The 27924-nt window shown below is 36.4% G+C and overlaps 1 protein-coding gene across 1 annotated transcript in view; it reads right to left on the bottom strand.

The window, feature by feature from the left end:
* The window catches only part of ANOS1 (anosmin 1), a 130323-nt gene that overhangs the window by 53963 nt on the left and 48436 nt on the right, over positions 1–27924 (bottom strand). Inside the window, exons 3-4 of the mRNA XM_052664660.1 lie at positions 5567–5629; positions 2226–2448 (exon numbers count right to left, since the gene is read on the bottom strand). Coding sequence (XP_052520620.1) covers positions 2226–2448; positions 5567–5629 — 286 coding nt within the window. The remainder of the gene's footprint in view (positions 1–2225; positions 2449–5566; positions 5630–27924) is intronic.

The raw sequence follows: 27924 nt of genomic DNA, 5'->3' as shown, positions 1-27924 counted from the left end.
TAGAGGGCACGCCCAGTTATATCAGGTATTTTATATCCATTGTTGTAACTTTCATCTCTAGAACTTGATGAACACTGAAACTCTACCAACTTCTGCAGACTCTTAGATTCAATCTGAGTTCACTTTCTAGCTGTGAGTGCTGTCAAAATGGTAAGAGTAAGTACTAGATGTGTTCACTAGATCTCAGTCATGCTTGCAGAGTTTGCTTTTTAGTGACAGTAAGGTCATTTACCCTTGGAGGAAATGAATAACAAGCCTGTTCAGCTTCTATTTGTTCTTTGTTGCAGAAAGACAAGTTGAAGAGGCTAATTAGCTGAATTCATCAGCTGAGAAGGCAGTACTGTATTGGGTTTGACCTTCCTCTGCAAAAAAATATATGTTCTTACAAGAAAGCACCACCTGCAGATAGGTGATAGAATGCTAGAGAAGGTTAATTCTGCTACTACATAATTAGGCCAAGCAAAAGCAGACTGCGCAGTGTGCAGTTATACAGTGCATGATATTTGTGTCCCCCTCCAAAAAAATGTGTCATCTTGTTTCACTTGTTTCACTTGCTGCTAGTTTTGCTTTCACCTTCTTTGGCTGCCACATTTACTAGAATGCTTCGCAGCATCGTTTAGTGATTGTAGAATGTACCCTGCCCATGTAAACCATTAATTACACATGCAATACAAATGCTGAGTTTATTGCTCCATTCAATAGTCTCAAGAAAATGACAGAAATAAGTAAACAGTCCATTTAAATAATTTTCATTTTAAATGTGGATGAGAGTATATTAATTCCTTATAGTTTGACAGGGCTGCTCTGATGTCCCTTGAAAGAAGAATTTCCCTTCTACACTGGAAATCTGGATCATAGTATCGTTTGCCATTCAAACTACTTCAAGTAGTGTTTTGATTCGTTTCATGCTTACTCAAACTCAATGACATCTATATCAAATTTTCTCCACTTATGTAAGTAAATATGACAGTGTTGGTGGCCAGCGTTGTACATTCAAACTCAGGATACAAAAGTCAAAGTATATTATTTATGACATGCATTCTCATCAGTAGGGACATTTAAAAATATGCATTAACATTTCAGTTAAAAGAATTAACTTAAAAACAAATCACCATCTCCTTCACATATTTGACTTCCAACATCAAAACAGGCCTGATATTTGTTGTAATCAAACATACACAAAATCATGATAGCCTGCTCTATTTCAAGTACTGTTAGCAGGTTTGTATGCCAGGAAAGGTCAACAACTCTGACCTCATCCAAACATTCATCCTGTGTTTTCAGTGTTGCAAACAACTGGAGATCGGCAGATGGAAATAAGACTGGATTCAGACCTAAGCCTGAAATTTAGTCCAGAGTTCTGCTGATTGCTCTCTCCAGGGAGAGCCCAAGCTATCAGCAGCATACCTGATTAGTATTTATTTTTTATCACTGAAGTAAGAAGAATGGATTTCTAACAAAATGTTCCAACTCCATTTAGCAAGAAAATTTCTTTCACAAATGGTCATTGCTTTGTGTTAGAAGCATGTTTTAAAACTATTTCATACATAAAGCTTTTTAAAAATAAACATAACAAATTAAAATCTGGAGGTTGTATAAGCACAAATCTTTCCTAAATCTCTATGCTCTTGCTGATGGATGGCAAGGACAGAATCTCAGGACTCCAGACAAATAAAAACTTTTTGAATAATTCATGGTGCCTTAAATTTAAATAATGCAGTAATATATATGTAGGCTTTATCTAGGCTGCTAAGTACACCAACTCCAAATTCATTACACTGATTTGTTCTTTGGCTTTGTTACCACACAATTCCTATTCAGTAGTGCTATCTTTTTGGCTTGTAATCATAAATGTCATTTGTGATTAATAGGACTTGAACTATTTATTGTTAAATATTTTCCTGGTGCATTCTCTCTCATCTGCATCAAATTAAGTGAGATTTCACCTAAACTGGCAAGTTTGTTCTGCATAATAGCCATATGCTTACATTCCACAGATTTCCAGATATGGCCTTCGTAAGGCAGAAAAAACAAATCAGAAACTGGAACAGCATTTTTCTTTGTCTTTCCATGATTTATGCATCCAGTCACACCTCCACAAGAACCTTCCTCCATGTCTTCTCCATACAAATTCCTATGAAATGCAAGTCCTAGTTCTCTAAGAGATTTTACTATGGTCAGAAGTTATTAGCCCGGCATAAGTACATATTAATAATAATTTCTACCTTTGTACAGGTTCTTGGGAACTTGGCATGTGTGACCACATCCATTGGAACAGCATTTCTTCACTCCAGAACATTCACTATCAGCTTCACAGCTTTCAACGCAGGCAGCTGCAAAACCACTGGCCTTTTCAGGTGCTGGGCAGTCCCCTTGCTTCACTGACAGGATGTATTTAAGGAATTCACAGCTAGTTAGGCATTCATAATTCTTCTTGGGGAAAAGAGGCTAAAGGAAAAACAAAAGAACAAAAGAATTTAAAAAAGTTTTCAAGAGGAAGAAAAAAAAAAAGAAAAAATGTTGTACATTTCCCAAGACCTCCAAAGATAATTTCAGATTTTCATCTTTTGCAAGACTATCCCTGAAGGTTTGTATATTCAAGTCCCCTCTAAAAAAGCATTCCAAGTGCACAAACACAAATTCCCTCAAGTATGATCACCATCTTTAATGGAATAAAGCTGTTTACATCTGCCAGATTTCTCTTGTTTTCCTCACATTGCCTAGCTACAAACTTGCTCAATAACAGATTTTTTAAAATCTCAAAACAAAGGGGAAGCAATGGTCAGATGTTTTTTTTTGTTGTTGTTTTGTTTGTTATTTTTTTTTTGACTGCTCCACATTCCTCCCTTCTTATTTCATGAACTCTATCCACAATATCTGATGTAACACCATGCTAGGAAAATAAGAGAAATCTTGCTTCCTTGCACTGTCTGAACTGAGTTGGTTAAAAGAAGGACATCTTTATTTTCTTGGTAACATAGTAATAATTACTCATAGAACTGGAATAAAATTTCTGATAAAAAGATCAGCAGAAAATACAGATCAAAATAGAATCATAGAATCACAGAATCTACTTAGAGTTAGAAGGGACCTTTAAAGGTCATCTAGTCCAACTCCTCTGCAAAAAACTGGGAACAGAGCTTAAATACTTTAAATTAATTAAAGCTCAAATAAATGCCACCTCTCGGAGAAATCAGCTCCTAGCTATAGGAGACACTGTTTCAAAGCATATACGTTTTACAGTATGTGCACTACTACTTCAGGCATTTGACAATTTTTTTTCCAGCTGTATTAGAAACAGCATCTAGAAGCCCATGGAGAACACTGTGTACAACACAGGGATTCCACCTCCTCTTTTAGCTGGTGCTTTATTTAGTTTGGTGTATAAACCAGATATGGCAATTCCCTCAAAGAGACCAGTGAAAACTGTAGGTAGTTAAACTGCATAACAGGGGTTATCCAAGTTTACAACCTACTCTCCATAAACCCATTCATGTAATTTCTGCAACTTTGTTGCTATTTTCCATATTCAAATTTTACTTTTTTAATTTATACTGCTTGCAATTTGTGGCAAAATGAGAAACAGTGTTAAGTATAAGGAGTCCCATGTGAGGCCTCCCTGAGTATGTGTCAGTTTATGCTCCAGAATCCAGGAATGTGCCACTAACATACCTCTCACATATTGTCCTATAGAGTAGTATGAAATTTTTGAATCAAACTCTTCATATATTTTAGTGACACAGTATAACTACTGCAATGACTGCCAAAATAAGCAGTCCCCTTTTCTCTCCTAGTCACCCCAGTGTTCCTTGGATATGCACTCATGCTGACCATACCTGATTTCACCGTGTCTTAAGAAACCAGAAGGAAATTAAACTTTTGGAAAACAAAGGAGACAGGCAAAATGTTTCCTTCTCTTCTTCATGTGAAGGTTACTTTAACAATAGCATACATTACCGAGATAAGGACTTATACACAACAACAGACCATGAGAAATACAAAGCTGAAGTTTTTATACAAAGTAAATAAAGATGAATTTATTCCCAAAGTTTAGTTTTCTCAAATGAAAACAGTCTGTATTAATACATTCAGATAACGTCTAAGGAGCTTACATGAGCTTGAAAGAAATAAAGGAAAATGATCTGTGTGTGTGTCAAGCAAATTTCAAATCCTAAAACATCACAAATTTGCAGCTACTTAATTAAAAACTTTACAGCTCCCTGAGGCATAATACATCCTCAAGGCTTCTCTTCCTCACCCTATTTCACAGCTCATTTTTCAGTTAGCTGCTAAATGTGCTGCTCTTCATTACTGGCCTTTGAAGTTCTAAATTTAGTTTCAACCACAAAACACTAATCAAAGAGGGATGCTCACTGTTTTTAACTACAATAGAACAGTGTTCTACAAATGTTTTCCTTTTAAACCAAATTTATACATTTTTACATCCATATCTGGAAACAGCCTGAGTAGGAAGTGATATATGAGGATGACATAAATTACACACGCTAAAACTGCTTTATTACACTTCTCCAGAATTTTGTTATATAAGGAAGCAGCAACTGATTCCAGTGAAAGAACTTGATTTTAATGAGAAATTTTTATTTGTTCTTCTAATATAACTAAATAGATTAGCATTCTTTTGATCCTTACTTACATGTAGCTATTTGGATCTAAAATTTATGCTTTTAGTTGAAATGACAACATTTCCTAATCAAGATATTTAAAACTGTTTAAACAAGACATGTTGTTCCATCTGCAAAAGAGCATTCACAGTGATGAAGAAGATGATAAATCAATCAGTTGAGTATATCAGTTAAGGTCAATTCTGTTTTTATAAGACAAGCTGAAAATCTTAATAAATGCACACTTTAATTGATTTGAATAAAGATATATCTATATAATAAAGCAACCTTCTACTGAGCTGGTGTTTTACTTTGTACTAAAAGCCAGTTAAGGTTGCTTCAAAACCAATCCAACTATCTCCCATTTTGTACTAGTTTAACTGATCTATGCTTGTTTATTCACAAGGTTATTCTGAAATGCTGTGCAGAAACAGTTTCCTTCAGAAAAGACTTGTTTCTGAATAATTATGAATTTTGATGCCTTTCTGCTGAATCTAGTTAAAATCAGACTGCTCTTCGCAAATGAAATGCCATCCTTTTTCCTAGCTATCTTGCACAAGGATTTTCACATTTGTGATGTTTTTATCCTTAAAAAAAAAAAAAAGAAAAAAGAAAAAAAAAACCTTTTCTTAAACATGTCCAGAAAAGGGAAAAGGTATGTGGGAGAAATAAAGGAGGTATTTAACAGCACCTTCTCAGAGATATTATGTGAGTGTAACCAATCAGTGCTTCAAACTTCAAGATAATTTAGTTAGGAAAAAAAACCCTTTTTTTTCCCTCAAACATATTATGGCTACATCATTACAAGTGTCCATAAAAACAAAAGAAAATGCTATAAACATCCCATGTTTGTTAACTGTCTCCTTAAAGCTCACACCTCTAATAGTGTAAGTGAAAGAGGCAGCTGGAAGAAAGTGAGAAAGAATGCCCTTGGGCTGACATACCTCACAGAAGCTTTGGCAATGGTTTTTCTTCAAGTCCCAGGATTCTTTGCAGGGCTCCAGGCACTAGGAAGAGTCAAGAGGGGAAAGTGTCAAGAAGAGAAAGAAATAAACATCTACAAATGACCCCAGTTTGTTCTCTCATTGTTTGTGTGGCCCATAGGAAGTTAATAACAGGCTTTAAAAATCCACTTCTCCTGAGGATAAGATTGTGTCATTGAGTCATGGTGTCAGAGCAAGGGCATGCCAAACTCTGTTGAGATTACAAGAAACATTTTCAGTGCTTCTTACAGTACAAGACAATTGCTCTTCTTATTTATATGCCATCCTATTTTCTGCATTACTGAGTCTAGGTCCTAATAACATTTAACATCATGTCACTGGATCACAGAGCAATGTCAAGAGTACTACTCTAAACTACAAAAATTTAAATCTTCTCCTTTCTGATCAGCCTAAAAATTAGACGGGGACATTGTCTTCCCATGGGAGAAACTATTTCAACAAGCTATAGAGTAAACTCAGCAGAGATTTAGCCACTATTCCTGTATAAATAGACAATGTTCACTGGTCTGTTAGCAAAATCACTTTATTTCAAGCACCACATTATCATTTTTTCACCTTCAATCTCTACTACAATGGATATACAGAGTTCAGATTCAAACACTGCAAATCTAAGATTCAAACTCTAAAACCTGAGTCAAACTTCTCAACATAAAAAAAACTTACTGCAGCTGAAACATAAATTTAAACTTCCATCCAGTTAAGTAAACAATCTTGGAAAAAAAAAAAAAAAAACATTGTTGGAAGTTAGTAGCATTTGTTCTTTCTGGTAATACTTGAAAGATAATTACCACACCAAAAGGAAAGGCCTATGACATGCAATTCTCTGAATCTGACACATGTTCGTATTATTTGTTTCTCTTATACATAGTATTAAACTGGAAGTATTTACATTTTTGTTAATCAAAAACAAGTACAAACACATACACACTATATTTCAGAACAGCTATTCTCTTGTACCATTAATGCGCTAAAAACATCATTTTTTTAGAAGATAAATGTTTTTCTTTCTAGTGACAAAGTCTAAAAACATAAAACCAATAGTCATACAGGTTACATAGTTTACGAATGCAAAATACATTTTCTCTCTGCTCTGTGTACAGGTATAGGCCAGTGACATGTGGTGTCCTGCAGTAGTCTACCATGGGACTGATGCTCTTCAACATCATTACCAATAACACAGATGGTGGAATTAAGTGCACCATCAGTAAGGTACAACTCGGCTTGGCCAATACCAGGCTGAGTGGTGCAGCTGTTACAATAAAAGGAAAAGACACCATCTAAAGGGACCTGGACAAGCTTGAGAAGTGGGCCCATGAGAACCTAATGAGATTAAATAAAGCCAAGTATACTTGGGTCAGGGCAATCCCAATATGTGTACAGACTGGGAGAAGAATTCCTTGAGAGCAGCCCTACAGAGAAGGACTTGGGTGTTCTGGTGAAAATTTGGACAAGAGCCAGCAGTGTGCACATGCAGCCCAGAAGGCCATCTGTATCCTGGGCTGTATAAAAAGAGGGATGGCCACTAGGGCAAGAAAGGTGATTGTCTCCCTCTGCTTTGCCCTTGTGAGGCCCCATCTTGGAGTACTGCATCCAGGTTTGGGGCCCTAGCAGAAGAAAGACATGGAGTTGCTGGAGTGGGTCCAGAGGAGGGCCACAAGAATTATCAGAGTGCCAGAGCACCTCTCCTATGAAGAAAGGTAGTGGGAGCTGGGCTTGTTTAGCATGGAGAAAAGAAGGCTCTAGTAAGATCTCACTGTATAAGGGTTCTTTGGGTAGACAGTGATAGGACAAGAGGAAATGGTTTAAAACTAAAGGAGGGAAGGTTTTTATTAGAAGTCAGGGAAAGTTTTACAATGAGAGAGAGGTGAAGTGATGGAACAAGTTGCCCAGAGAGGTTGTAGATGCCCCGTGTTCAAGGCCAGGTTGAATGGGGCTTAGGAGCTACCTGATTATCATGGCTTTGAGGTTTATTATTGATGTTCCACAGCATAACAACATACAGTACTGGCAGTTAAAGAGTTAATGCTGCAGCTTCAGTCCTGGAAGAGAAGAATGAATCACAGCTTCCAGAAGACTCTGTTTTTTCATTTCCATCTTGTGGGGAGAGGGAAAAATAAAACTCACTGGAAGTCATAAGACTATCTCTCTTTGCTCTCTGGTGGAACAGAATAAGAACTCTGGTTTTCAGAAAACTCTCTCATTTACTTGATTTATTAGATTCAATCCTAGCTAACTTGTATTTTTGCTATTGTAGTTAGTAAACTAAGTTTGTTTTCCTTCTCAGATCACTGCCACTGTTTTTTTTCCCTTTCATTCCATTTCCCTCCTTTTTGGGCCAGTGGGTCTGCTGTCCCCCTGTCACGGACACTGATCTAGTACTTGATCCAGTAGTTCGCTTCCCTGTCTGCAGAAGGGGACGTTGGAACTTGATGATCCTTGAGGTCTTCCTTGAGGGAGGTGATTGTCCCCCTCTGCTCTGCTCTTGTGAGGCCCCAACTGGAGTACTACGTCCAGGTCTGGAGCCCCCAGTACAGGAAAGACAGGGAGCTGTTGGGGAGGGTCCAGAGAAGGGGCACGAAGATGATCAGGGGACTGGAGCACCTCCCCTACGAAGACAGGAGGAGGGCGCTGGGCTTGTTCAGCCTGGAGCAGAGAAGGCTGTGAGGTGACCTCACTGCAGCATTTCAATACCTAAAGGGAGCCTACAAACAGGAGGGAGAATCAACTCTTTGAAAGGGTTGATAACTGCAGGACAAGGGGAAATGGTTTTAAGTTGAGGGAGGGAAGATTTAGGTTGGATGTCAGGGGGAAATTCTTTACAGAGATAGTGGTGAGGTGCTGGAACAGGCTGCCCAGAGAGGTTGTGGATGCCCCATCCCTGGAAGTGTTCAAGGCCAGACTGGATGGGGCCCTGGGCAGCCTGGTCTAGTATTAAATGTGGAGGTTGGTGGCCCTGCCTGTGGCAGGGGGATTGGAGATTCATGATCCTTCAGGTCTCTTCCAACCCTGGCCATTCTGAGATTCTGTGATTCTGTGTGTCCCTTCCAACCCAAGCCATCCTATGATTCTGTTCTATGATTCTATAATTATAGTAATGAGGGAGACTGACTTCTTAAACAGTTTGATAGTGATCGGACAGGGGGGAATGGTTTTAAACTAAAAGAAGGAGATTCAGATTAGATGATAGGGGGAAGTTTTTCACTGAGATGGTGGTAAAGTACTGGAACAGTTGCCCAGAGAAGTTGTAGATGCCCCATCTCTAGAGGCCAGGTTGGATGAGGACCAGGGCAACTTGATCTAGTGGTTGGCCACCCTGCCAGAGCATGAGAGCTGGAACTAGATGGTCTTTAAGGTCCCTTCCAACCCAAGCCATTCTATGATTCTATAAATACACATAGTGGTATTTTAGACCCAACTTTTAGCTCTTCAAAATTCACAATGTACTATACACAAAGTAATTAGAAGGATACATTATAAAATGACACTGAAGTCAGTAAGTTTAATTAATTCTGGAGTATTGTTTGTCTTGTAGCAGTTATTGTACATTTGAGCGCCATTCCATCATCATCACAATTTTACAGCTCTTCTAATTGTCTGATAGATTTAATACCAATTTACAGAGATATAAGCGGTGTAAAAATAGAATGGGCAACATTTTGATCATGCTGGGACTCTATCAGTATTTCCCAGGGCTTGTCACGATTTCCATACTCTTACCTTCTCCTAATTCTTTTTTCACGGCTATGCAGCCACACTGACTGTATCCAAATCAGTATATCCACAATCTTGCCACAAGCTTGAGATGAGAATCAGGCACAAGTTCATGCTCAACTGCATTGTTGGACTACCCTCCTTGCAGGCTGTGGAGCAAAATGTTCAGCATGCCTGGAAGGAAATATCAAAATGCTGTGCACTTTAGAGGAACTGTTCTATTTGTTTCTACAACAATGTCTTTATCTACAGTGTAAGTAGGCTTCAGTGTTCGGTGTTTTGACTGATTGCTGCTTTGTTCAGTTAACAGGTAGGACTGCCCAAGATATTCGCCTGGAGTCCAGCACCTCCTGGTTTTTTGAATGGCACAACTGATGTGCACCTCAGCTCAGACATTCCAAAGGGAAGTCATACAAAATAAACAAGACCTGAATGGTATCCTGCCAACTGACTGTTCTCAGAATATTCTGATAATGCATCTATCCATAAGGCCTTCATTGTAAGATTAGTAAGTGCTGATTAGAGTATACACCTAATTACATATAAACAAAAAATCTTTCATATTTGCTTCACATTCCTGTTACATGGAGTATCCTCAGAGCACTGGACTTAGCCTAGCACCATGAGCTGATCCATACACCAATTGCCCAGCTTCAGTGGAGCTGTGTCATTCTCTAAGTTGGAGAAGAGTTGCTACCAGACACCAATGTTGTCAGAAACCCTGCACTAGGATTGTTTTGAACAAAGAGGAAAGAAGAGGAAAACAAAATAGAACAGAACAATTGAAAGGAATCTACAGAGATCACCAAGTCCAATTGCCAATTGTTCACTTTAGGGATAGCCAAAGGTTAAAGCGTATTGATGAGGGCGTTACCCAGCTGCCTCTTGAACACTGATAGGCATGGGGGATTGATCACCTCTCTAGAAAGCCTGTTTCATTGTTAGACCACTCTTACAGTAAAGAAATTTCTTCTAGTGTCCAGTCTGAACCTCCTCTGGTGCACTCTTCTGTAGTTCCCTTGCAGTGTATCTCCTGTACGCAAGAGAAGAGCTCAGCACCTTCCACTCCTCTTCCTTTCCTCAGGGAGCTGCAGAGAGCAAGGAGGTCACCTCTCTGCTTTCTCCATACTAGACATTTCAGGTGCCCTTGGCTCCTCCTCACAGTACATGCCTTCCATCCCTTTTGTTGCTCTCAACTGGGTGTTTTCAAGGACCTTAATGCCCCTGTTATATTGTAGAGCCTAGAACTGCTGCACATGACATTCAAGGTTAGGCTGCATCAGTGTCAAACATAATGAGAATTACCTCTTTTGACCTACTGAAGAACATACATTTTCAGTGCTCTGCATCATACTGAAGCAAAACACTTCTTCCTCTACTATGGATCTGCGTCATTTTTAGCCCACCTAGCCACAGCAAGCACTAAGATGAATATTGAGAACAGACTGACAGTTTTTTTGACAGGTAGTTGTCACTGCACAGTAAAAATTCATCTTAAAATACAAAATTGGGGTATTACTTTTCTAATATCTTGAGTGTAATTCAGCAAAGACCTAACCCAAAGCTCCCCCAGAATATAACAGGAAATAATTGGAGTTATTTCTCTCTTGCACATGGGCTATGGCATTCCTCAGAAGATAATGGGTGTAAGCGACACTCACCTTGATAAGCCAAATCCTCCTAATGCACCTGTACCTGGAGGTCCAGGCTTGCATTCTGCATTCAGACCACTGCTAAACAAGAGCAGCAAGTGATAGGAGCAGACCTAAGAACTCACTGTTGGTCAACCTTCAAAATCTGTCCGTGCACATAAGCACATACACATATATCATTATTACTATAGATCAGTTAATAATCAGTCTCCTAAGGACCTGTCAAATCACAAAGACAAATTCTATAAAAAAAATGTGATCTTACTATAAGGCATTGAGTGGAGAACATTCTTGGAGTCAAGGATTTAACAAAAGCCAAAGGAGATTATACTGTTCAACACCTTTACAGAGAAACACTTTGTGATAGGTACTCTTAAACATATGACTGCATTCAACAGAATGAAAAAAATATTTTCCATTTGTACATCTCAACAAAGTAATAGTAAACACAGTGCAAAACATAAGCAAACGCAAGAGTTCCTGACATGTTTTTGTTTTGTTTTGCCCATATCTATTAGGCATAAAAGTTTTTACTTTCTGTGTTTCAAAAAGTAGAATTTTAAGTTGTCTAAAGAACATTTTTTTACTGTTTCAAGACAATATAAACACAGTTGAAAATTTATCCAGTCCAAGTCCACTCATAGCATATTAATCTGGTAGAACAATAATAGATATTAGAATTGCCATATAATAGAACATACATCCTTTTGAGGCAACTACTTTTCTTCTTATGAATCATGTGATACAGGATTTGCTTACTGAAAATATTTTGCACGATACAATGGAAAAGAAGTATCAGTAATACTTCAAATTAGGAAAGAAAGGCACATGAATTAAAAATAAAATTAAAAAAAAAAAAAAGCAAGAAACAGTCTCACTTGTTTCCCAACAGTAGTACTCACACATTCCCTTCCTAGACGACGCATACCTCATTTATTGATGCTAACAAGAAATATCATTCCTTTTATTACTATTTGAATCAAAGTCCAAATTAGATAATCAAATTCCAGCAACACTTGATATGAGTCAGTCATAGTACATCTGTACTTAAAAGGATATTTTGTAATTCTGTACGCTATTCCCATAAGGAAATAATTCAGTAGAATAGGAAAATATATTATTACCCATAAAAGAATGTAAGAATCACAACTCTTCAACAATTTGCGATGTAACTTAAGAAAAGTATCCTGAGATGAGACCAAAGAAGTAATCTGAAGGAGTGTGCCTCCATACCTTTGGAATATACATATGTTTTATAAAATCACTTTCAGAAGTTTACTTATACATTTTTTTCTTAATTTCCCATAAAAAAGAATTTCCTCATAAATCTAAGGTAGGTGTTTTCCTTCTATGGACTCGAAACACCATACTTGAATTCTGCAAATTGAAATGAAGGAATAAATGTTTCATTATGAAACCAGAGTTAGAAATATCAATTTAAAGATTCTTGTTTGTTCTGCTTTGCTGTATTTTATTTTTACCTCCAGTTTAAATCTTTGATCAGTGTTAGAACACACAGCTGTGGCCCTGTTTCACAATGAATATTGCAAAATGAAAAACTTGGGTAGATAGGTACGCAACAAGAATTTCAGGCACTTGCAGTGAGAATTCCTGCAGAGATAGGCACGTGAATCCAATTCACGGTGCAAAAAACCATGAATTTTCTCACTTCCAATCTGGATCATTCTCAGAAGTCTCCAAAAGCCATGCTTTATGATTTGGTTGATTCTGAGACTCCATTCATGGTATTAGAATATCAAACTCAAGTTTATGAACACCTCTATTGGTCATTAGGTGCCTGCTATGAGTCACTTGGCTCTCAGGTGCTTGTATATCCTATCAGATCAGGACTCCTCTACACATCTATCTTATCACAGAATCACCAAGGTTGGAAAAGACCTTCAAGATCATCCAGCCCAACCATCCACCTATCACCAATAGTACTCACTAAATCACATCCCTCAACACAAAATCCAAATGTTTCTTTAACACCTCCAGGGCCGGTGACCACCACCTCCCTGGGCAGCCCATTCCAGTGCCTGACCACTCTTTCAGAAAAGTAATATTTCCTGACGTACAGCCTAAATCTCCACTGGCACAGCTTGAAGCCATTCCCTCTTGTCCTATCACCAGTTACATGAGAGAAGAGGCCAACCCCCAGCTCACTACAATCTCCCTTCAGGTAGTTATAGAAAGCAATAAGGTCTCCCCTGAGCCTCCTCTCCTCCAATTTCTCTCTTCTTTTATTTAAAACAATCTGCTAGAAGCAGAGATGTACTAATTTTTTGGTTGGTTCCTCATCCCCCCAAAAATCCATAAGCCCAAAGAGGAATGTTCAATTTCAGAATACGCAGCTGTCATATTATCTTGTATGTTGATACATGCTGGTCAAGAAGCCTCTGAGCATTTTCTAAGATCCATTTCAAGCTGAACCTGTCTATTGCTCCTCTGTGTCTTTGCCTCCCCTCCTTTATCAGTACACTGAGCCACTAGAACTCTGGTCATCAGCTTTCTAGAAACTTAGTGTTTTAGCTTCTAAAACTCAGTTACACTTAATATAGACAAGAAGAGGCTTAAGTATCTTTAAAACTCTGAGACCCTAGGACGAACAACTGTGAAAGCTATTCTTTTGTGTAAAATACCAGCTTCATATGACTACCTGGAGTTACTCTCTGTTAAAGAGATTCTCATGAGAATTACACGAGTAATATATTTTTCCTTGTAACTGAACAACAAACGTGTTAAATGATAGAGAAAGGTTCCCTGTCTGTGTTGCCTATTTTCCACTACCATAGGTCACTGAGCATCACGATTTGGTGAAAAGGAGTGATTTTGTATTCAAGGATCAAGTCTTAATTAAATTAGTTACAGTTAGGGTCATTCAATGATATTATCAAGTACACTGGGAACCCAGCTGATATGGTCTGAAAGTATTGCTAATCAAAGAGCTGGTTTTCAATGAAAACCAGGTTTCATGCTGACCTCATATAGAACTATTTAGCATTGAAGTAATAGGGGTTAAGTTGTGAGAACACAGCATTTTATGTTGAGTGCTAATATCAAGAAGTAGGAGGCAATACTAGCCTTACTCGAGGAGAAAGAGAGATGTACTTCCTGGTAGTATTTTTTAGATCTACTAAGAAAACACTAGCAAAAGCTATACAACAGAGATCCAAAACACATCATTAAATATATATTATTTTTAATAATTCTTAGCTAATAAGATAAAGTATACAATCTCCAGGAGGAATACTGAACTTACAACACATCAACTGCTTTAGCAATTAATTTATTTAGTTAGTTTAACAAAAAGATGGTAAAGTACCTATATTCCTAAAATATGCTAAATATAAACCTACATGGTAAAAATCTATCTGGCATCTTGAAATTGAATCTCAAAAGATATGAACAACACTCACTCACTTATTCATCTCAGAATGGTATTAAAACTGAAATATTTTTAATTACATTTCTAAACATCATTAAACAATTTTAATTCCAAGCACTGTGCTGTAAATAAATGTAAATTATCTCTGCATATAGCATTATCACTGTCACAGAAGAGATCACCAAAATCTCTAGTTCACCAAACTATGCAGAATGTGAGTTACAGATCTTCCAAATACAAATTTTGAAAGACTAGAAAAAAAACAGAATAGTCAAAATAATATGAAAATAATTAAGAGAATGACAGTATCCTTTAAGCTCGCTCTTGCTATTTGAATAGACAGGTGGACAAAACTATGAGTTTGTCTCTACTTGGCTTTTTAGAAGGCATAGGCATAAAGTTACTGAATCAAACTATTGTTTTTTATGTGTAACTATCTTCTCCCTGAAGAGTGAACTACTCATTTGTACTCTGCCATTTCACTGCAGAGTGGGACATTTACAAGAAAGTTAACTGGCAACAAAGTTTTGCAGAGCTTTTTAAACCGCTGTGGCAAACAGTTGTATTTGATACGTATTTATTTTACTCGGGAGTGGTGGCACTAAAAGCACACACAGAGACAGGCATTACTGCTCTCCCCTGATAAACAAACCATGCATATCAATAGATATGGTACAGGTAATATTCAGAAATGGAATTGTTGGATATCTAACAGACTTGAGCTTGAAATGATCACTTCCTTTTGTTTTAATTGCCCACTTCATTTCAGTAGAAAGCGTGGGGGATACCAATTCACAACTTTAAAGCTCCATGTGCTCCAATATCCTGAATAAGAGCAATAGAAATACCAAGACCCTTGCCAAGAATGACAGATCAAATTTTTTGAAAGTGCATGTAGCCTTTACTGTAAGTTCCCAGAATTTAACAGAAACTGATAGCTACCAGAAAAGTTTTACATACACTGAAGGTGAGAATCATTGAACATGCTTACAACAAAAGAACAACTTTGACATAAAATATTTGGAAAGTAAGCTACTACTTTGGAAGAAAAAAAAAAAAAAAGAAAAAAAAAAAAAAGAAGGAAAAAAAAAAAAAAGAAAAAAGAATTCATCTTATTGTACTTCAGCTGAAATGCAGCAGTTTGAACCCTTATCCTTTTAGAGTGAAAATAACTTAACTTAACATTAACAGCTTACTTTTTATCTCTATGATTTAGTTGTCCAGTATGCCAAATTTTGCCAGAAAAACTGTTTGATTGAAAGAATAGAAGAACAATCCTAAGACATTTTTTGTATTTCTATTCTTTGTTATCAAATAAACAAAATCATGGCTATTTATGTCAACAGAGAATTGGCTCCCAAACGTTAGGGTTTATTCCTGATGTTTTTTACAGACTTTTTATACCAGCAAAAGAAATCAGGACATACATTCCTCCTTTTCCGCACCTCATAGCCTAGAGTCTAAGGCACATAGATAAATAGATAAATAAATAACACTGAGTTACTTTGTATGACTTTGAAACACATAATTGAATCTCAACCCACCTACATTTAAGATAAATCCCTGAAATATAATGGATCTGATGGAACTTCCTGACGTTTTACTTGTCAAGATAAAAGGCATTAGTGATGGCAAAATGCTACAAAGTAGGAAGTGAAGGAGCTCTGTTGTGCACACCTGAGCTATATACTGTGTCAAAGTGCACAAATTATTTTATATCAAATGAAGAGAGATCACTGAAAATGGTTAAGAAGGACTTCTGCATTGACCTCTTTCTAGTAGTGATAATTGTTTTAATTGCTGAGAGTCTTCCACACTTTGCACTATTTCTTCGGAATGGAATTCTGCAGTAGTGTCATTACTATAATATAGTCAATCATGTATTTAACTACAATGAATTAATGAATTTAAAACACAATAGCAGTTTTACTTTATTGGCTGAACTTCCATATTTCAGGCTACAGTACTGTGGTACAGTTTACATCTGTTATGTTTGTATATTCTGCACTTGTGTCTCAGATTAGTCATGTCAACTCATTCTACTTCTAAAGCTCCTGTAAGACTGCACCTATAACATAGAGAGTAAGCAACATGGCAGAAACTGTTTTCTTCTGTCCTTAGTTTCTAGACTGCTGTTTCCTGCCCCACTTCTTTGAAGAATGCATCTATAAAAATACCCAGAACAAGTATGCATAAAAATAGAGATCAGCAAAATGCAATGACTTTTCCCTCCCAGTGATTAGAATGGTGGATAGGCCATTATAATTTGTTTCTAGCAGTAGGTACACAGAATGGATGATGAGTTAGTCTAAAAGAAGCCCATCTTGCATTCCAATGTAATTTCTTATACTGTCTTTTTAATTTCCTAATGCTTGACTATTTGCTTTAGTGATTACATAATGCTTACAAAATAAAAGTGAACATAAATGTTTTGACATTTTAGACAAGCACATAGTTTTCATTGAGAAAACGTAATTCTTCTAATTCCAAACAGACAAGGGAAAACCTCTTCAAGCTGGCACTTTCCCCTACCAATCTGTTAGAAGGCAGCTTCAGATAACCACACACAGTCTTGCTATAAACACCATCTTGCCATGGAACTTGAAGTGCCTGTCATATCAGCATGACTCTCTCCAAGCACAGTCAAGCTGTTTTTGGTTTGTTTTTTTTTTTTGTTGTTGCTGTTTTATAAATCACTTAAACTAGTGAACTCTTCAGATAACAGATGACTCTCCTTATACATCACCCTGCAATTTCACACATGCATTTCTGAATGAAAAAGCCACAAAATGTTCTTTTTGCTTTATCTATCACAGTATTATGGTTTTATAGACCACCTAACACTCAGAGACTAAGAAAAAAAAAAGGACTGGGAGGGGGGCTCTTTGTCTAAACTGCTACTTTGTTTCTCTTCTCTGGCTTTCTATTTCCCTCCCAGCACTACCATCACCATCAGAAACGACATATTCTGCATTACTAAACAGAAAGAGCCGTAGGGCTTTTCACTTCTAATTTCACGCCATAATAAAATGCAGTGGTTGTTTCACTGGGGGACCTGAAAAGCCTGTCTTTGTGAGGCTTGTTTGATGGTCAGGTTAAGCATCACATTCTGGCAGCAGGCATCTGTGCCTGCCTCTTCATGCAGTTAGAGCAAAGGGAAAGGAAAAGGAACAGAAAAAGAAAAGGAGGTTGTCTTGGGAAAATAAATAAATAAATAATAATGCCCCTACTCTGAAGCAAGCAATTTACATTACACAGCTATTGCTTGGTCTAAGCATTTTTAAACATATCTGTTTGTTCATCACGTTGACAGATGGATAAATCTAATGACAGTAAGTTTAGAAAGTTTTCAGTGTATTCAGTTAGAATTGTTGCTTTAACAGAAAAAAATATATAGACTTGAAGTAGACTTTGTGTGGATAAGCAGAAGGAAAAAAAAATATAGTACTTCTAAAAATAACAATCATGCATTATAGAAATACAGCTTCCTTCTACAGAAAACAGAAATTAAAATTCTGTTAATTTTAAGTAGAACAGGAATTTTAAAAAGCAAGATGTAACTCTGAAGTCTTCTACACTTACCTTGACTTTTTCCAAATATATTCTCACTAGATAAAGAAGGCTTTCCTGTCCTATGTTTAGATTCCCTTTTGTAACCATTGTATTTTTTTGTAAAAAGAGATAATGTGATTCTTTCTCTCAATAATCTCTTCATTCATCTTAACACAGTCTACTGAAAAAAAATAAAATGGTTAAAATTCTATCAGTTTACATGACAATTCATAAAATAAACTGCTACATAATACTTTAAAAAGCTAGGTAGTTTCACATATTATCTGCTTAAAAAAAAAAAAAAAAAAAAAGATTGTGATGTAAATAATAAAGTGTCTGAATACCTCAGGAAAATTCAAACTAAGATGACCTAAAATTGCTATCTTGCTTAAAAGGGATTTCTTTCAAAGGCTATTAAATAAATGACTTCCTTGCTACTTTTCAATATATTTTACACATTAGCAAGGAAGACAATATTTTCATACTAAATTTCTTGGTTAGTCTTCTAAACGTTACGTTTTTGAGGTTATGATTATGTTGTGAACAGAAGTGAATCTTTATCGATGATGCCATCAGCAGATGGAAAGTCATGTGCTGGGACAAGCAGTCCTTTGATGTAAATGAGCTTAAGCAGAAACCTTAGGTAAAAAAGCAATTACATTCTTAGTCAAGTATACTTCCCCATTCAGCTCAGTCAATAGCCTCACCAAAACTAGCTGTCTAGGGCAGGGACTTGTGCAAAAGGGAAGGAGAGAGGAGTTTGTAAACACCTCTTTAATTGATAGCTTGTACTTAAAGCAGCTTAAGCATGTCATAAAACTGCATAAAGAAAACAAATACTGACTCATCTTATCAGCAAGGCTGAGAAATAAAGCTTAACATTATAGTATTGAGAGGTAAGTAGGACAAACTAGCAGAAGAATTAATAAACAGTTTGAATCACACTATTACAGAATGTAATAATCTGTCCTCAGCCTTGTGCTGGAAGAATTGAGCTGGATACACTTTCCCTGGCAGTAGGTTTGGGCTAGACCTCTGGACATTTCCAGTCCTAAGACTGAAGAATATGATTCTGCTGACTAGAATATCATGAACAGCTTCTGGTTTCAGCAATCATCAGCATAGTAGTTCATTTCTGAAGTTCAAACAGCTATTATTGCATTACTTTGAGGTACAAATTTGGAATGTTATATGGGCAAGCACAACTCTTCTTAAATATTAAAATTAGTTGGCAGATATTACTCCTAGAAGAATAAGTAACTTTATTTTTTTTTAACTTCAGCTTGAAAGTTGACTATTTCAATTAATTATCCATTGATTTCTAACATCACTAAAACACCCAGATCCTTCCAGTCATGGACCACTGTACATAAATGGAAAGACTGATAACGATATCTTTCTAGTCACCCTAAAGTAACCTACCAAACTCAGCAGATGCTGAGATAATGAAATGGAAAACAGTTGCAATAAAAATCAATGCTGTAGCATAGCAAGAAAATGTAAAGTGGAAATGTAATGCTTAATCTAGTTTTCTGCCTTTCATTCATTTTAATGGGACTCATAGGCAAGCTCTCAGAGGAAGGAGAGTAAGATTCTGAAATTGCTGGAATGAAGTCCCCAGAGAACAACTGTCCTAAAAGCCACCCATTGAATAGCTCTTCCTACACTAACAGGCAAAAGGACAGCTTGCCTTCTATGTAAATACATCCAAGAAAACCAAGTAAAGCCAAGCCAAAAGGTCTAAATTGAATATTTTAATTCTAGATTTAATGAGCAGAGGCTGCAAATACCCAGAACATTTCAAGAACTTATTACAGAACCAATACACACAGCTTCAAAGAACTGCTCTGGAGCCTTACAGAAGACAGCTCCTCCTGTCCCAACATCTGCTTTTCTCCTGAATCATTTTTCCTAGACGCATCACCTTACAATTCACTATGAAAACTGGAGCAGGTAGATAGCTAAAAGCAGAATGCTTTTGCTGGCCATACACAGAGAGAGTGACCACAGGCTAAACACAGAAGGGAGTTACGATCTTTTCTATCAGAGAAAGGAAAGCTAAGTAGGAACTTGTGCCAGCTTTATGTGCCTTTATGAATCTCCTGATAAGAAGAGAGTTTGTATTCCCCATAGATCATGTTACCTCTTTCTCTACATTGTCCGATACTTTCTCTCAGAGTTTATACTGAAAATGTAATATATCCTATGGTTTTGCAACAGAAAAAAGAACAATTCTATATTTTAAAATTCAAAAAAGAAGTCATTATTCTGTGCAATTAACTAGATAGTTTCTTCTACTTCTGTAGGATCTCGGCCCAATTGGCCACATCTTACCTCATGAAATAACTTCAAATTTAAGAAAACACGTCTGTTTTCTTTTATGATCCCATCAAGGTTTCTCTTTGCTATGATTGACAATCAGCAAAAACCATGAAACCAACCTGTCCTTCTTAAAAGATAAATAAACTTCTTAAGGTCTAGCCCCTACAGCAATACCAGATATCCAAATCAACAGAGACAGGAAACCATGCAAGCATTATCTTCAAAGCTCAAAGGAGCATAAAACACTTATTTCAGGAGTTATATAATCAGCAAATTCAGTAGGAACTGTACTTTGAATGTGCCAGGGCAAAGCTAACAATTTCCCCAGACAGAAAATTATCTAAGGTTTAACTTAGTTTCCCATTCACAGGTACCTATATCCAATATAAGATGGCAACTTGCCTCGAGCTGTCTCTCCTAAAAGCCAAATGCTTTTATTTCTTTCTTTTTTTTTTTTTTTAATTTTTTTTTTAAATAAAGGCATCTTTTACATCTGTCAGCCTCTAGAGTCCTGACTCCAGGACTCAATGGAAGCTGAAATGCAACTAGGTGCTCTTGTGTAAAGAAACAATACAACCCTTGTCTGGAACCCTGGTTTGGATAGCTAAACTACAAATGATACTTCCCATTAGCTGATGACGATCTGGTCAACAGCACATAGAATACCATTCAGTGGAGCTGCATCTCCTAGAGGGTGAAATAAAAAACTCTCTGGAACTGGATCCTACAGACAACACTGAGAACATGTTTAATCCCACAACATACCAACTGCACAGAATCCAAAGTTTATGTTTGAATCCCAAGTTAGGTACAATCGCTGGTCAAAGCAGTTTTAATTTTTATGAGTATGCTTGGACTATCATAGTGAGAAAGCATTTCTTATTCAAGAACTGTAGTATTCCAAAATACTCACGGAAATACAGGATACTTCTTTAGCAAGTATTTCATAAAATCACAGAACCGCTTGAATTGGAAGGGATCTTTGAAAGGACCTTTCAAGTCCAACTCCCTTGCATTGAACAGAGACACCTACACCTAGATCAAGTTGCTCAGAGCCCTATCCAGCCTGACCTTGAACATCTCCAGGGATGGGGCATCTACCACATCCCTGGGCAACCTGTTCCAGTGCCTCAACACTTACTGTAAAAATCTTCTTCCTTACATACATTCAAATCTCCTTTCTTTTAGTTTGGAACCATTTCCCCCTGTCCTATCACAACAGATCCTGTAAGGAGTCTGTCCCCTTCTTTCTTATAAATCCCCTTTAGATAGGCTGCTATCAGGTCTCACCAAAGCCTTCTCCTCTCCAGGCTGAACAGACTCAGCTGTCTCAGCCTGTCCTTGTAGAGGAGGTATTCTACCCCTTGGATCACTTGGCCCTCCTCTGGATGTGCTCCAACAGATCCATGTCTCGTTAGTATTACAGATTCCACTTCTGGATCCAGTACTCCAGCTGAGGTCTCAACAGCATGGAACAGAGGGGCAGGATCACCTCCCTTGACCTGCTGGCCACATTTCTTTTGATGCAGCCCAGAATACTGTTGACTTTCTGGCTGTAAGGGCACATTGCTGACTCATGTCCATCTTGCCATTTACCTGAACTTGCAACTTTTCAACAGAGCTGTGCTCTATGCTTTCACCCCACAGCTTGTATTAGTAATGAGGCTTGCAATGACCCAAACATTTCTAATCCTGTGGCTATGCTTTTCTTCTTAAATATCTGAACACTTAGTCGTAAAAAACAGACAGAAAAGTAATCATGAAGAGACTTCTAAAGAGGTAAGATATAAGATACAATGTAGTTTGTTTCACAGCCAGTTACATTTGTTACATGATTTCATTCATTTTCACTCTCTCAATCCAACATGAATTTACATACTTTTTGATCACTGTAACATTTTAAATATGTTTAGCACTATGTATAAAACTACAAATGCAATAATGCTGCTTATTCAAATAAACTGCCTTAGTCATTTTATATTTTCCAGAGTATTTCTTTGGGCAAGAATCTAGAGATAAATATTTAAGGACCTTAGGGTAACCATCCTTATATTTGTCTGAACAAATACATCAACTCATGCTGTAGAAGAAAAATAATTTTCTCTTTTCCCTAATGTCTACAAGACACGTAGAAAAAATTTTTCTACCACCATGTAAAATTTCTATTGCCAGCAGCAAAACTGCTAGTACAGAGAATTGTAACAAAACAGACATGGAGTTTTATGATAAATGCCAGGAGTTACAAATCGAATCATGAAAAATACAGAGCAATGCAAAGTTTTCTCAACACATTTTTGTTTTTTTTGTTTGCTTTTTTAATCTTCAAAAGAATAAGGACTATTTCAGAATTTTGACTACTAAAAATGCCTTAATGACTTATGACTGTGAAGAAATAATATCCCTCTCCTGCATTTTACAGTTTCCTAATGGAATGGCTGCAAAAACGTACATGCATCTGACAAATACTTTCTTCATCTATACTCAAATCTGCTTACACATCCATAGAAAAATGATTCATTTTAGTTTAACTTCAGTGATCATAAAGCCAATTTTGTGCTTAAATTAACATATAAAATGTTCGTTAAAATCTATAGGAGCCATCCAGGCAACCAGGGAGACAGTTTGGCCCAAAGTATCTTAAGAATAATTTGGCACAATTTCTGGAACAATGTTTAGGCCAAGTCACTTACATAAACAGTCTTTCCACTCATATTCTTAAAAAAGCCAACAGCAACAACAGCTGTCAAAGACTGTCCAAAGACATCATTCCTTTTTTCACTTTAACCTTTTAGACTAATCTGTACCTGCATTTTTAGACACTTAATTTCAAATTATGTCTTTTTCACTTTTTCAATGAGTACAATGTTCTTTCAGCCAACAAAAAAATAGCTTGAAAAGAGTATAATTCTAAATTGTAGCAATTACAGGTGATTTACTTTTTCTTCTTCAATCATTCATCCCTCTCCTGTTTGGTGTAACAACAGAAATTGCTTCTAGGCCTTTGGAGGACCAAAAAGCGTTGGCTGTATCAACATACCTTAGGCATAAAAGCCTTTCCAGAAAAAGGACATCATAGTAGGCAAAGATGGATTTTATCCATGTTAAACTTCTTCAGCGCAGTTCAGAATTTTTCTTGGGTTTCAAAGATTCATGATACATATAAAATCATTCTAATTTAGATGAAGCTTGTAGTATTATATAACTTGCTCTTAAAGATACAACTTACCATGAAATTACATTGTGCCATTAAGAGTCTTTTCATACCATTATTATTGCACCTCTACAAGAATCTTGCTGAAGAAGTATCATAGTTCTACCGCTCCAATGTATACTGCCGAGTAGCTGTGGATATGACTTTTTTTTTTCTCTCCTCCAGGATTTGATGACAGTACAACAAAGGTGCACTGTTACAAAACTTAAAGTCCTTTTTAAAAGAGACTAACAATTTAAACAGAGTTCATTATAACTCAGCTTTTGAAAAATGTCTCTCCAGGCACAAATTTAATCCAAGAAGTCAAAGAGAAAAAAAAATGCCAGCTCCATCTGTAACACATTTTAAACTAATTTATTGCCACTAACTGTTCTCAAGTAACTGACTTGCCCTGCAAATACTATAAGCCAAAGCTTTCAGTTAAGAGCTTTATTTTATTTGCTTAATTGATCGTTTTGGCACATTTTGCTGTTTCCCACTGCAAAAGTAGTAGTACATTTCATGTACTCAGAAAACTTTCATTTAATGTCTCAGAAGAAAGAGAGAATAAACTGAAATTTGTTATTTGCCACATTAATAATCTAAACTGCTTCAGTTATCCCCATTTTCCTCATGTCTCCAGTAGTGATTTCCCCTATGGGACCATTTTACTGATTTTTCTAAATGACATACCATTTTACAGACAGATTTTCTTTAGATCACTTTGGTTATGTCAACGCAATATAGTCTAGAAAGAGTGACTCCAAAACATTAAATAAATAAAAAATAAAAATAACAGAAGCAGACTAAACAGTGACATCTACTTCCTAAGATTACACATGGAATGCTTGATCAGCCAAAAATGTTCTCCATCTTCTCCCTTCATATAACTATGCTTCAGGATCTGTATATCCTAAAGCTTTTCAGAATTTTTGTATATGTTTGGTTTGTTTTCACTGTTGTTGCGATGTTGTCTTTTTTATCCTCCAATAATGCCAGCTCTTTACAAAAGCTTTATTCAACTGGATGAAGCTTATGTACAATATAAGACCTGTTTACCTTCAAGTGCACAGCTTCTTCTACAGCCACTCAAACCAAGCATAACATAAATTATATCAAATCAGAACAACAGTGCTTTCCAACTCTTTTTTTGGATTCAGTCTGGAAATTAGAGATTTCCCTTACAAAGAAACCAGTGAAGGCTGAGAGGCACAAAGAAGCATTAGTCAAGATGTAGATGACAAACGGTAACCTTCCTCTAGGCTGTTAATTAAGTAGAACAAGTGAGAGAAGTCACATTGCCCTTTATAACGAGAGAGAGCACCTTGTGCAGAGATGGGCAGGTAGACGAAACTCCATGAACAGTTTAAGCTAGTTCTGTTTGCTCTTTTACTCTTCAAGTGTACAGCAAACTGGCAATGCTGGAAAATCATTTTGGCTAGACATGTGAGCTGATCTTGCTCCCCGCAAAGTCAGCATAAGGGAGTGGATGGAATAAACTGATATAAGACTGAGCCTTGCAACAGCAGCCAGTATGTAAAATGGCTTTATGGACAACATACTCCAACAAGTATTCTAATTAGGAAATTTCCTTTTCCCTTATCCTTTCACTAAAATGAAAAAAAAAAAAAAAAAAAAAAACAAAAACACAAAAACTCATGGATTTTAAAGTGACAACCAAATGAAAAAGGAGTAAGCGGTAATGTTCTTTTCCTTCTACTTGCGCATATAGAAGATTTGAACTGTTCAAATCATTTTAACAAACAAAAAAGGAGCACTGCATTCTAAAATTATAAAATCTTATCATCTTATTTGTCCTATTTCTGTTCAAGGCTTCATACACAGAGACATAAACTGAGCAACCTAAGCATTAAAAAACATATTCACAGATAAGATAGGTCACCATGCCGCTCTGTCACTGGTCTGGAGAGGGAACTTTCAGATTGAAATTAAAGTTCAGTCATTAAGTCATCTTGATGACGATACTGATGATGACAACTTGTTAATAACTCAGGAAGAAAGCTTATATATATATTTTAGGCTGGACAATACCATATGCAGTCACGCATTCTGATCTTCTTACTTTGTCAAACCAACACACATTCACGTTCCAGACCATAGTAAAGATTTTTACCCAATTTTGCATCCTCACTCTTAAAACTATTGGTTATGAGAGTTGAGGAACTTACTCGGTTGCAATCCTGGCTCCCAGCTGCCTGAAGCAAGCATTCCTATATCTCAGTAGTGCTGCACTCTGCCCTTACCTTTTCCAGCTCAAAAATGTTTCACCTTCTATCCCAACTACGTATCTGTTGCTGTGGATGTTTACAAGAGTTTTGGGTGTATACAATTATTTTTTTCCTAGAGAAATTCTCATTTAAAAAGATCAGGAGCTTCTCAATCAACATGAAGAATACAATCCAGAGAGACAAATATTTCTTACCTCTCCTGAAACTGATATTTTGAGAGATCATATAAATGTAAATGAACAGATCTTTATCAATCCCTGAAAACCTTAAAACTGGAATAGTTGAAGCTATGGTACTGGCCAGATTAGAAATAAAATTCCAATCAGAGGAAGAACAAAAAGTTGCATTCTGAAATTACTATTGTAAGAGTTAAGATTTTTTAAACTGCAAATAATAATCAGTTAGAGCCAATAGGATTTCAAATCAAAGTCAAGTAAACTCGATGGTATCCTTACATTTACTTCAGAAGGCTTTCAACAGGAATGCAATTGCTTTAATTGAATCTTGAAAAATAACCTGTTGGTGCATCATGTACATTATTAACAACAGATAGTTGAAAAATGAGAATGTTAAACAACAAAAGGCCCTTTTTTTGCTACTTATTTGCCATCTCTGTGGTTTGAATGAATGCATTTTTTCTAAATATTCAATCAGGTTTGCATTTTTCACCAATAAAACTAAGTTTCCTAAACTAAGTTTTAAGCTGTTTAAGCCCCTTTGTATATTTCTGTTTACTCAAAGTGTGAAGCAGCATGCCTTTAGAAGAAAAGTCACAAGTAATTTAGACAGTTTCCTTCTGGTGAAACTCGTTTTTCATTTATTAATGAGAAATTAGCAGACTGTTTTCAAAGTTGAGCACATTTTCAGTGCAATGTGAAAACATGGACAAATTTAAAAGCATGTTTACTGAGCTTCAGCAACGCTGTAGCAATTAACTTTATATGCAACTATTTGCATTTTATTGCAAAAAGTTCTCTAAAAAAATGATTTTATGAATCTAGTCCTAGTAATCCTGGACTACTGCCTGGAAAAAAAAAAAAAAAGTCAAATAATTGCACAGGATTTACAGCAAAAAACTTGATAGTAACTTCATTAGCATAGCTCATAGGTGCTGTATTCACATATGTATAATAAAGAATTGTTCAAAGAAAATGTGTCCAGCTCAAACTGCAATTCTTAATTACTTAAGCAGATCCAAATTAGCATTCACAGCCTGCATTTCCTTAACAACAGGCTTTCAAGCTGAAAATAATTTGTAATTCAAAAAGGATTTTGGTCAACAGATACTGAGCATGCAAAACATGTTTGGCAATTAAAAATCCCAAGATCTGTTGAAAACTTAGCTTACGAGTTTACATTTTCTTGTTTCCTGTAATTTTTCAGTGAAATATTATAAAATATATGCATGAATTGATATACATTGGAAATATTCCCAGACATTCAGTTTAGACTAGGTCTGTTCTTAATATCTGACGAAATCTTAATCTATATTTACAATAGCTCTTTAATTTGACTCCAAATGATGTAATGTCCTTACTGCTTAACAAACAGGAAAACATGTCAAGAAAATAATCTGTTACTTAAATTTGAAACACACCAGCCTTCTCTTCAAAATGCTTGTCTGTACATATGTAGAGATCATAAGTATAGTTGCTGCTATATGTTTATTCCAGTAACAGATGCATTAAAATGAAATAAGGCTGATCCACTGATTAATTAGACCACCATGTGTTACATCTACTACTGAATGTGCAATTCTAATTGAATTTATGAAGATTTTATGGTAAATAGCAAATCATAATAAAAAAAAAATATCCAGTACGTTCCTACAATAAAAGTAAAAAAGCACGTCTAGAATAGTTTACTTTTCTCCCTCTACTTAGTCATGATCTAATGGAAGTAATTTGTTGTATTAGTGTTTCTGTAGCATTCCTGCAGAATACAGAAGAAACATCTGAAATAGTTCTCATAGGACTTAAGACATCACTTATCCCATGAAGTCTGGTCATGATTTGGGCAATACATGCTTTTCTTTTATTTGCCTTGGAGCAGAGGAAAACAGTTATAGTCCTGTCAAGTCTCCTCTGACAGAAGAGACACTTAGCATTTTAGCCCTCACCTGAAATTCTCTCTCCCACTTTCCCCTCCAGCTTGATGCCCTCATCTGACATATCTGCAGTATAGTGCTGCTACCTACCAACTACTGCAACTGGATCTGGCCAGTTGGAAGAGCT

The sequence above is a fragment of the Tympanuchus pallidicinctus genome, unplaced genomic scaffold (assembly GCF_026119805.1).
Source record: "Tympanuchus pallidicinctus isolate F22 unplaced genomic scaffold, pur_lepc_1.0 scaffold6, whole genome shotgun sequence".
Taxonomy (NCBI): domain Eukaryota; kingdom Metazoa; phylum Chordata; class Aves; order Galliformes; family Phasianidae; genus Tympanuchus; species Tympanuchus pallidicinctus.
Note: the sequence above shows the minus strand (reverse complement) of the source record. Positions and strands in the feature narration are given on the sequence as shown.